The following is a 12,427-nucleotide window of genomic DNA, read 5'->3' as shown; positions in this document are numbered from 1 at the left end:
GCTGAACGATTAATCGATTTGAAATCGAAATCGCGATTGTAACTGATGCAATTAAAAAATCGCAAAGCCTGCGATTTTTTTTTATATATATATTTTTGTTCTTGTGTGTCAGTCATCCACACCAATCAGAAGTGCTATGCTCCACATGTACCAACCATTGTTAACCAATCAGAAGTGGCCCTTGATAGAAGGTGATAGACAGATTGATCCAATCACCTGCCAAGTGCTTCTGAAAGTGCCTGCCCTTTCCAAATGGCTTCCAATGGAGCTTTAGATGGTTTGGTGAAACAAACCATCTGGGTCAGGTTAGTAATGCTCCATCACATGTTTCTATTACAGGGAGAATCTTAAACTGAAGCTTGACTTTAAAGCAACCCAACGGAAGTTTCATGTAGTAAGTTTAGTTCTTTCACTCGTAGCTCGCGCTGCGGGGGTGCTAGAGACGGAAGCATGTTGATGATGGCCGCATTTTACAATCAACTTCCGTTGGGTCGCTTAAAAACAAAATCGCAATATTTGTCAGAAAAATCGCGATTAGATCATTTCCCCAAATCGTGCAGCCCTATTATACATCAAACTAATTTACTGGAAAAATATACTTTTAATACCAATCACTATTCCTCTTGCATTTTGCTATTAATATAGAGTATGTGCAGCATGCTGCAGTGTGTATAACATGTTTGCTAGAAGAATACATTGAGGGTGTGGTTATGAATCATTAGCCTTTCACAAAGCCCCATATTTATCTCATACCTTTTGTAAAAGCTAATACAGATCAGATGACCAACTTGCTCCTGGTAAAGGATCTGAGCATTTTATACAAAAGGTTCTTTAATCATCATTGGTCACAATTTAAACCTTTTTTCTAGACAAGGACAATCCTTGGTGAGTAAGGGATTGTCAACATTTTTTTTAACACAGCCAACAAATTCAATTTTCCCCACAAACAAATGTTAATTTGTCGTGGAAGAGCAAATCCCTGCAATAGTGTCTCTGTAAATGGGAGGTCATTGAGTGAATGGGGTGGTGGTCTTAGATAAAGAGCACACGAAGCAAATTGTAAAAGGCTAGAGGAATAAAGAGCTGATGACAGAAATAGTGAAACAGAAAAATAGCCTAGACATTATGAAAAAAAGGCCTAAAGACTGGAAAATACATTTGAAATAAACAATGAATGACTGTGAAAGAAGACATAGGCACAAGAAGATGGTGAAAGAACGAGACAATAACAGGAGACACAGAAGAGCAACATGGAGGAGGATGGGGAGCGTAGGAAGGCAGCAAGATTAATTTCCTCCCCTCCTCTCTTTCTCTCCGGAACAGCTCCCTAAAGTCTTTGGATTAATGGCTCCATTTCTGCTGCTCATTCATCAGATTCAGGAAAGCATCCCAAAACACAATGCTTCAATAGGCTCTCGTCTGAACTAGATATCTACCTGCCAAAACATCCAATAGGCACTTAAGTACTTTCAAAGGCAGGCAAAACAACTTTATATCTACCTCAGGTCAAATCAGCAGGGAGCCGGTACTATCCGCGGCACGTTTGCTTGTTAGCAGCCATTGTGTGATCACAGTTCAGCCATGTCGTAGAAAAGTCAATCCCAGTGCTAAAAGTCTACGGTTTTGTTATCATACATTTAACCAGGTATTATCTTACTCTCGATATGTTTTTTGAGATCAGCTCCGTTAAAGACTCTGCAGTTTATGCGTTAAACCAGATATTTCCATAGCAGTCCTTTGTCCAAACACGCCTTTTTCGTGCGCTCTGCTCTTTATTTGAGGACACTCTGGTGATAGTATCGTTCTGACACAAACTAACTCATCCATGACTGTTGAGGTCATTCATTTACCTACATTATCCAAACCATTTACAGCAGGAGAGGTTTTGGCTGCAAACAAATCTATGCCAATAAATACAATTCATTTCGGCCTATAAGTCTCCTGGTTCACGATTATACGGTTATCACTCAGTTGTTAGCCAAACGACTGGAAACTACCGTACCTCAGGTTTTGTAAAGGGCAGAAACTCTTCTGACAATATACTGTAAGGAGACATCTGGACACCTGCCGGAGGCTTTCTCTGCTTCTTTCTTTAGATACCGAGAAGGCTTATGACGGGGCAGAGTGGCATTTTCTTTTTGCTGTTTTAAACAGATGTAATATGGGCTCGAGGTTCATAGAGTCAATTCATCCCAATCCTAAAGCAGCAGTCATCACTAATGGCAGCTCCTCTGATGTGTTTTCATTAACAAGGGGAACAAGACCGGGGCGTCTGTCACCTTTGCGTTTTGCTATGCTGATTGAACCACTGGCGCCATGTGTGCGAGATAACACAAGTCATAAAGGAGTGAAGATGAATGGTTAACACTGCATGTCTTTGTATGCTGCCAATATCACTCCTTTAACAGACCCAGAAAATGTACACGACACAATTCAGAAGATACTCAGGATATCAAATCTATTTAAGACATCTCATGCTTGTTTCTTACATTTTACACACCACAGACAACATGCCGTTGAGTTCTATTCATAGTTCATGTTGTTCTGTAGGCTAAAAGCCACTGGCCAGCAGTAGCCTCCGTTGTCATTTTAATGGGATATCAAGGGCCACTTGGCCACAAGGGTCCTCCATAGCTAGAGGCAGGCCACGTCTGGCTGCAACATGCCTCACGCTCTGGCTTTGTCACATTGTGCGCCAGCTGTGCCATCTGAACTGCCCTTTCACAGTGTGGGATAGCTAACACGCCAACTCTTGACCCATTCTGATGAATGAGGGTGGAAGCCTCGCCCAGTGCCGGGCCATGTCCCCGTGGAGCTTTGATTGTTCTTCCTCCATGCATACAAAACTCACCTCTTTTCCTTCCATCTGTCCATTGATGTATTGTTTTGTATTCACTGTAAGTCTACCCAGTTACAAATCTCCTTATCCATTTGTCTCCCATCCAGATAGACATTAAAGTGACACGGGTGCAATATCTGACCACTGTTTTTCTTTTTCATTGTGTTGAATCTAGCTCCTTCAGCCACCCAAACGAAAATTAGCAATCTGTTTAGAGGAGGCCCAACTGAGCCCTGACCAGATTATTACATTTGGTATTATTAAAGATTATCCTCCTCTACCAATTAACAACCACCAGATTAAGTAGGCGGTAGTTATGGTTGGAGAGAGGGATTTGCTGATATTTGTTGTTTATTGGCCGGTTAATCTCCAGAACTCTGTGTAAATATTAGATTTAGCTAACATGGTTAGAGTCTTTGCGAAAGAGGTATTTCAGTGAGAGGAACTTTGATTTATTGCCATTCTTGGGGAAAATTGCTTATTTAAATTGTTTCTCCGCGGCTCAGTGATGAGTGATTATGTCTCCGTAATTGGAGGATTAACAGTGTGTGCGTTCATTATAGGTACATCACTTGATCTGTTAAAGCATGCACAATAACAAGTTAGTCCACATTTGTTCTTTACAGGGGTTTGACTCTGAAAACAAAGGCCTGAGGTGTTGCCGACCAATGGATGATCAGGCTGTCTATAAAGGCATCCACCATACTAAATATGCCATTGCTGTTCATAGATTCCATTTTCTTACCACAAGGTTCAGTTATGAGGGTTTGGGGGCACTGGGGAGCACTGTAACCCAGCATGCACTTGGTTTCAATGCTTTAGTATCTCAATGTTTATCTGCCCCCCAGATTTTTGTTTAATCCATTACGAGGTTTGTGAAATGGGATTAAGGGTTAGGGTCAGGGTTTCCCGCCAGAAAAACAGACAGACAAGTAATTATATTACCTAAGAGGACATTTTAAGAATTGTTTGTCATAATTGGTAGTTTGACGACATGCCCACGTTCCCTAATAGAATGAAAATACAGCAGCCAGAGTCAGCCCATCTGCCTCAGTCTCAGTCGGGAGTAGACTTGTCTTTTCTGAGGACAGTATGTGAGCTGTGTGAAAGCATTGCCTGCTGTGCTGACCTGAAGATTGGGTCATACGTTGGGTAATCAGCCCCCCCCCTGCAGCGTCCCTGGCTGCCAACTGTCAGTCTACCACGGTCTTATCCAGGAGTGCCACATTACTTTAGAAGCTTTGGTCTTTTAAGTAGACTCTTTAAACCATAAAGCACCCCAGGGAGCCTAAAGACTGCCCCCCAAACTCACATACATCCCTCAATTACACACACACATTTGCAAGAACGCTAACAAACAGCCTTGTCTTTCGTCTAAGAGGGCCTCTAAGATGGCTAATCCATAATGCTGTTGATCTAATCTTGTCTCATAAGGCTGATCTTATATTTAAAGTAAGTAGCTTGTTTGAACAATCTCATAATGCGCTTAACGATCTTCATACAAATCTTGTGATTTTGAGGAAAGGCTTAAGTCTTCTTTTCAATTAATGAAATTGATGCCTCCTAATTAGGCCTCAAAACCTTTTTGAGGCCTTTTTGAGGTTTGTTTTTAAAAAAAAAAAATGTTTTCATTTTGGAGAATTTCAAAAGAGACAGCATTATGGTATCAAAACTTGACTATATTATGACATTTAGGGGTAAAAAAGGTCATCCTAACAATTGGAATGAATTACATATCCTGCAAGCACTCTTAAAGGTGGGGTAGGTAAGTTTCAGAAACCGGCTCGAGATACACTTTTTGTTAACATCCCGATAGCAATGAATATCTGAAGTGCTTTGACAAAAAATCCATAAAAAAATGTCATCTGTGGAAGCCGTGGTACTGTAAAAAAGTAACACGGCTAAACGGATTGGATGGCCTACCTGCCTGTCAGCCTTCCAATCGGGGCACAAACTTATCTCGTGCCCTCATTGGTCATGTGTGCGTTCGTGTGTGTTGGAGGAGGGGCTCTGTAAGGAAGTGGCAGATTTTCTCCGGTTGTGTATTTTCAAATTCTAGCGATCTCGAGCCGGTTTCTCAAACGTACCTACCCCACCTTTAAGCGGGTTAATTTGTCTTTAAACAAAAATTAAGGATAAACTGGAAAATAAGTTATCAATCTCTAATCTAGAGATTGACTGTAAAGGTTTTATGAGTTTTAAAACCTTACATTTGAAACTTTATAGGAAATTCCTGCCAGTGCTCCGTTCTTGGGAACAACAGAATCCCCTGAAATGTCACAAATGCATTAGTTGTTCTTCCAACCATCATTAGTTATAATGAGTGAGTTCTTACTTCACTGCCCACACTCACCTATGTCTGTTCTCTTTTTATTTTGCCGATCAAACACACTGTGAGTAAAGTTCTCCTTTTTAGTGGAAAAATACAGCTAAGATAGTTTCTGTAATTATGCAGTGACCTGTTTCTGTTGCCGTCGGTATCTGATAGAATCTAATTAGGAAGACAGAGGGATTGGTTTGAACACGCTTATTAGTGTGCAGTCACTCGTGGTACACAAACCTGGGGATGAGAGCCCAACATGGGTGGATCAATGCTGTGTGTGTGTGTGTGTGTGTGTGGTGTGTGTGTGTGTGTGTGTGTGTGTGTGTGTGTGTGTGTGTGTGTGTGTGTGTGTGTGTGTGTGTGTGTGTGTGTGTGTGTTTGTGTGTGTGGTGTGTGGTGTGTGTGTGTGTTGTGTGTGTGTGTGTGTGTGTGTTTGTTTTGGTCGTGTGTGTGGTGTTGTGTTGTGTGTTGACGTTGTTTTGGCCATGTGTGTGGGCAGGTTTAAGCTGCTGTGTGTGTGTGTGTGTGTGTGTGTGTGTGGTGTGTTGTGTGTGTGTGTGTGGGTGTGTTAGTGTGTGTGTGTGTGGTGTGTTGTGTGTGTGTGTGTGTGTGTGTGTGTGTGTTTGTGTGTGTGTGTGTAGGTGTGTGTGTGTGTGTGTGTGTGTGTGTGTGTGTGTGTGTGTGTGTGTGTGTGTGGTTGTGTGTGACCTCGCCTTCCTCTCCTTGTGGGGACCTAAATCTGTTTACAACGTCACGTGTGGGGACTGGCCTCCCTTATGGGGACAAATCGGAAGGTCCCCATAAGGGGGATCTTAATTTTAGGGGGAAGACTTGTTAGGTTGAGGATTCAGGGTCAAGGGTAAGGTTAAGGGTAAGGGTTAGGGTAAGGCATGTGTTGGTTATGGTTAAGGTTAGGATAAGTCTCCAGGAAATGCATGTAAGTCAATGTAATTCCCCCTGAATGTGATGTATACATGGTGTGTGTGTGTGGTGTGTGTTGTGTGTGTGTGGTGTGTTGTGTGTGTGTGTGTGTGTGTGTTGGTGTGTGTGTGTGGTGTGTGTGTGTGTTGTGTTGTGTGTGTGTGTGTGTGTGTGTGTCTGTGTGTGTGTGGTGTTGTGTGTGTGTGTGTGTTGTTGATTTGTTTGGCCGTTGTGTGTGTGTAGTGTTTGTGTGTTTGTGTGTGGGTGTGTGTTGGTGTGTGTGTGTGTGTGTGTGACATATGGGAAAGGCAGTAATAACTACTCTAAATGTCTGCAGATCTATAAAGGAACGTTCTTGATCAACTCTGAGCATGGCACCGAACCAAATATGATAATGGGAATTACTCTGTCACATTCTGCTCCAAAATGTTATTAGGTTTTTTTTTTTTAAAGCCTAGAGAATCTTTGACTGATCATTATTTGGTTTCTTCCCAATGTGTTTCCTCCTCAATGAGATGGTTCAGTGGAATCCGTGACTCAGCAGCGTCTTCTTGAATCAACCTTCCTCCTCAGACCAATAATACACTCTTTGTCTCTGTTCATTTCCCCTCCAGATCCGGTCCATGGTCCCCAAACTGTCAGCGTGGTGGATGTCAGAGCGCGCCAGCTGACTATACAGTGGGAGACGTTTGGGTATGCAGTGACACGCTGCCACAGCTACAATCTGACGGTACGCACCACTACACACAATCTGTGCCGCGACTATGAACTCAGCAGTGCAGGTTTCGTTTAGTGCACATGCAGTTGTTGCCACCATGAGAGCATTCGGTGAACAGTACACATTGGTGGCACATACCGTATTACCCATTTAATTGAAACATTTAAATACATTTCAGCAATTAGATTAATTAGAACTTTTAAAGTTCACTGACGTACAACAACAACGAATATCTTAGTGGAACACAAGTTGTATGACTATCTGGTGCAGAAATGAGTCCTAAAACCAGAAATGATTTAGTATTTGACTTCTTCCAGTTCCCTCGTCTCGAAGTCAACAGCATTTTGAACTTGAAATAAGATCTATGGTTAACACAAGCCTACAAGAGGTGCACGTTTGGTTCTACGACATCACATGCATCAGAAGTGATCGTTCCTAATGAGTGAGTGAATGAAACTACTGAATGTCATAACGCCAACGCAAGTCCGTCCTTAGCTTAGCGGTGCATTTGTATCGAGGGAAAACCTTTCTATGTTTACTTCCTGGCCGTCTAGTAAGTGAACATATTAAAGTATTGAAGGAGCCAGTAACCTTAGAAATGCTAACACATTTGAATACATTGTCTCTATCCAGACTCTTGAAGCACCACTGCCTCAGGTTCACGTGTGATCTGTAATAATCATTAAGCCTGAATATTAAAATCACAATAGCCGCGTTCACACTGCGGTAACTTTTCCCACAAAGGTTCATGCGAACTTAGTTCATGATCGCGTTCACACCAAAAAGAGCCGGTACTAAAAGTAGTTCATGCGAACCTTTAATCCCCTCGAAAGTCCTGCTAGAGAGCAGGGACTTTCGAGCGGCTCTTTTTTGAGAAAAGAGCTATATTCCTGATTGGCTGGGCGGATTGCAAACCACGCCCCGTAAAACTCCCAAAAAGTGTTGTGAAGCCGCCATTTTATTATCCCCCCATTAGCATTATTAGCATTAGCATTAGCGCAGAAACGCAGAGACTAACTTATGGCAACACAAAATAAAACATGGGAGCGGTGGAGATGAGGAGGTGTCGGCGTTCTGGCGATTTACTCGGAAGGCTTCAGTAGAAGCTGCTGGGACTCCCAGCAGCTTCTACTGAAGCCTTCCCCAACTCCGGGGACTTCCGGCCGGGGACTTTGGGCGGCAGTACACGCCGTGAAAGTGGTTTGCGGCCTGCCAGTAAAACCCAAAGCAGAAGAAGAAGAAGTGACGTCAGCGGCTTCATTTGCCTAATCCTCCCCCAGGGACTTTTTCTGTGTGAACGCGATCTGTACTTAGTTCATGCGAACTACAGAGTTTGCATGAACTAAGTTCGCATGAACCTTTGTGGGAAAAGTACCGCAGTGTGAACGCGGCTAATGTTCTCTTGTTCTTAATGTTCTAAGTGTTCTTGTTTCATCAGAGCTGTCCAGAGTGTAGTACATCAAGTGAGGGCCTTTGTAATCATTGTCTCTAACCGCCTCCCAGTGGAATAAAGGTCCTGTCGCCCTCTGCTCCCCAGGTGCAGTACCAGTATGTGTTCAACCAGCAGGAGTTTTCAGCTGAGGAGTTGATCCAGACATCGTCACATTACACTCTGAGGGGGCTCCGGCCTTTTGTGGAGGTCAGACTGAGGCTGGTGCTGGCCAACCCCGAGGGCAGCAAGGAGAGCGAGGAGATAGTCAAACAGACAGAGGAGGACGGTGAGTCAGCACATGCTCAAATGATGTAACAGCCAACTGTACACGATATATTGATCCAACCAATAACCAGACAGTTCAAGGGAGCTTGAACTACTCCAAAGTGTCTGGCTCACAGAAAGTCCTTCAGAGAGTCATAACATTCCGGACCATGACAACAGCAGTTGTTTAGAATACATGGAAGGAGCAATGGCCACCTAAAGTTTATACCGAGACACAGATGATTCCCCCACTTCTGTTGCTTTAGAGACTTGTATGGCCTCTTTGTTGATCTTGTTTGTGCATTGATTCTGTCTTAGTCAGTGACTAAGTCAGTGCTTCTCAATACGATATGTTGGCAGCTGTCATGCAGCATCATCTGGATCATTCTTGCTACATGCCCATCATAAAGCTGACCGATAACATAAGCAACTCTCTGTAGAAGAATGTGGAACATCCAGCAACTAAAGGGACAGATCATATTTGTAGGGTTGTCGTACACCTTAGGATTGCTGGTTAAATCCCTGCAACATCCATATCTGCGCCAATCAGCAGCTGCTCTCATCACTGTGCCCTTTGGCTAGAGGTCTACACAGGCTGTGCTCACATACTTTATTAATGTATCACATACAAAGTACCCGAGGAGTTCACTTGACTTCAAAACAACAAACTCCTCTTTCCTTTCCAGAGGGCTCCATGTTCCACTAATTCGGAACAGCGAGTTTGCCCCAGCCTCTACTACTAATAATTCATTGATGCTTTACATTCCTCTCAACAACATGCCCTGCGATAGACTTGAATTACACAAATCCATTCGAGCAATCCTTGATCAGCAGGATCAAACCGTTGTTTTAATGATAGCACATCTCCTCTCTTTCCCGCCCTCCTCAGGGCACACTCTTCTGATCTCATCACTAACACCCTCTGCATGTAGCTTCTGGGGAGCGTCTCGTCTCAGCCTGCGATGCCTACCCTTCACTGGCTGAACACACACATACTGCACGTTTTCTATACTGAGTTAACGTGACTGGGGAGAATCGATTGCTTTGGGGGCTGAAGAAAAAAAAGCCCTAATTGTTTTGTGCTTAATTGGTTTTTATTTAACCGTCGTTAATCTCCTGGTTGTAATTCAGTAATTAGGGAACACAACAGCAATTGTTCACACAGAGTCTAATGGCTGCCGGTACGGTAATGGCTTTATAGAGCTGCTGCTCCTGCGGATGTAGCGGCTTCTCCTACACACACACATACTTACTCGTAAAGGTTGTTGATGAAATAGAAGTTTACCTTAAGCTATGCAAATGGAAAACATGATGGATTTTCAATTAAGATATAATACCACTTTTGGATCATGCTTCTCAGGTTTTTAATTGTTTCACTGAAAGCTGCACTTTTAACATTTACTACATATTATAATGCACGCACGCACACACGCACGCACACACACACACACACACACACACACACACACACACACACACACACACACACACACACACACACACACACACACACACACACACACACACACACACACACACACACACACACACACACACACACAGTACCGTTAACATGTTGAGTGTTTCGCTGTACAGCATCCTGCATTGTTAGTTGTGTACACATATTATTGTAGAACATTGTGCTAAATTAGGGTTATCAGTTAAGGATTGTCCATGTTTACTTTAAAAACGTTTATTTTTGGACACACCACTACAACTCTTATTGTCTTGTAGTGTGTTATATGACTTGTGTGCATGTACATGGTCTGCAAAGGCTTGAATCCCAAAGTTCCCTCCAGAGGGAGTTTTCTCTCCCACACACAGACAGTATGAGAACATTACAGAGCTTTGTGAACATTAAAGCACGGACACATGTCACAGTAGAGGCACTAAGTACAAATATGAACCTGAACATGAGCAATATAGGGCCCCTTTAATGTCTATACACACACATGGTATAGCACACATATTTACTGGGATGCTAACAGTATTGTAGACGTACACATGTTGTTCTTTTTTCACACTATTCATTTGTCCATCCATTCCTAGAGACAAAAGACAATGTGAAGAGAATGTGAAGACGCACACACACACACACACACACACACACACACACACACACACACACACACACATACATACATACATACATACATACATACATACATACATACATACATACACACACACATACACACATACACACATACACACACACACACACACACCACACACACACACACACACACACACACACACACATTCCTGCAAGACAAATGTCATGTCCACTCATTGTACACACCGGCCTATTAACCTGGGCATGAACACATAATTGTCAGGTAGCTGTCAGGTCAGCTCAATACATCAGCCAGAACTCTTATGCATCACATATGTGCCAGAGGAAGTCAGTGTATCCTTCCTTTACACATTCTGCTCACTAAGAACTATGCTAGACATCAATACATTACATTTTTCATTTAGATGACCCTTTTATCCAGAGCAACTTACAAAGCCTTTTACAGAGATCAGATACCATAGGCCATGCCTCCGGCCACAGTCTGCCCAAGGACCCTTTCACATGTTGAATGCAAACACTGGTGATTGAACCACGAACAGTTTCTGAACCCCCTGAGCCACAGCCGCCCCATAACAGACTGTGTTGCTCAGCAACATAATGCAAAATGCACACCTTCTTTTTGTTATTTGTATCAACAGAGTATCAACTAAATGTCCCTGAGCAAACCTTTTAAGATGCCAGCTGCTGCTCCATGGCCCTAGCTGCAATTGTAGTAAACTGAGATGAGTTCCCAATAAATTGGTGTGGATGGGAGAATGTTGGCTTCGAGGAATGGCTTATATAAAACCAAAGTCATCGTCAATATTTAATATTACATTTTTCTTTCCTGATATGACAAGTTGAAATGCAAGCAATGACATGGGTTATGAGAATAATCCAATAAAAACAAGCCCCGAACAAATGTTATCAAAGCTGCCTATAAACTACTCATCAATATTAATCAACAACTATTTAGCGTGGTTGCCTTTTGACAGTGTAATAAAGATACGTTGTAACTTAAAGATGCCTAATGTAGTTTAAACAAATACATTCATGTTTACAGTCAGTGTAGCTCCCCAATTAGCATATTGTTTAGCGAAAGTCCAACACATATTGATTACTAATGTATTTTTAACTTAAATTAAATTAACGGAGATTTCTTTTTTCGTTGATAAAATTGTGTACTACCATATTTTAGTTGAGTTCATGCTTGGATTTTATTTATTACTTTGGATCAGCATGTTAGTGAAGAAAACACACTTTATTGTGTTTTAATGTAAGGGCTCTTCATGCCTATTCTCTAGAGAATTAATGATAAAGCCTCACAAAAGAACTAATGAAACTGTCTTATGCTTATAATAAAGTAAAACAAAATAAGAGTTAACGTCTTAAATAGCACTACAAACATTAGGCGCTTTGACAACGCAGTACTTTTCCCACTTTAGTTCCGATATACTATAGTTCCGAAATGTTGCGTTCACACCAAAAAAATCCGGAACTAAAATGAGTAAATGAGAACCTTTTTAGCACCTTTTCCGTCCCTACCAGAGAGCAGGGACTTTCGTGGGAGAAAAAGGATCCTATTCCTGATTGGCTGGGCGGATTCCAAACCACGCCCCGTAAAACTCCAAATACATTTTGTGAAGCCGCCATTTTATTATCCTCGCATTAGCATTATTAGCATTAGCATTAGCCCAGCGCAGAAACGCAGAGAGACTAACTTATGGCAACACAAAATAAAACATGGGAGCGGTGGAGATGAGGAGGTGTCGGCGTTTCTGGCGATTTACTCGGGGGCTTCGGGCGGCAGTATACGCCGTGAAGTGGTTTGCAGCCTGCCAGTAAACCCAAAGCAGAAGAAGAAGAAGTGACGA

General features: G+C 42.4%; 1 protein-coding gene across 1 annotated transcript in view; it reads left to right on the top strand.

The window, feature by feature from the left end:
• The window catches only part of LOC117443845 (receptor-type tyrosine-protein phosphatase T-like), a gene marked incomplete at both ends in the record, with an annotated part of 95,357 nt that overhangs the window by 46,412 nt on the left and 36,518 nt on the right, over window positions 1-12,427 (top strand). The window contains 2 exons of the mRNA XM_034079667.1: window positions 6,698-6,813; window positions 8,339-8,519. Of these exons, the coding sequence (XP_033935558.1) occupies window positions 6,698-6,813; window positions 8,339-8,519 (297 nt within the window). The remainder of the gene's footprint in view (window positions 1-6,697; window positions 6,814-8,338; window positions 8,520-12,427) is intronic.

Source organism: Pseudochaenichthys georgianus, unplaced genomic scaffold (genome assembly GCF_902827115.2).
Source record: "Pseudochaenichthys georgianus unplaced genomic scaffold, fPseGeo1.2 scaffold_686_arrow_ctg1, whole genome shotgun sequence".
Taxonomy (NCBI): Eukaryota; Metazoa; Chordata; class Actinopteri; order Perciformes; family Channichthyidae; genus Pseudochaenichthys; species Pseudochaenichthys georgianus.
The sequence above is the reverse complement of the archived record's forward strand: the minus strand, read 5'-3'. Positions and strand labels throughout refer to the sequence as shown.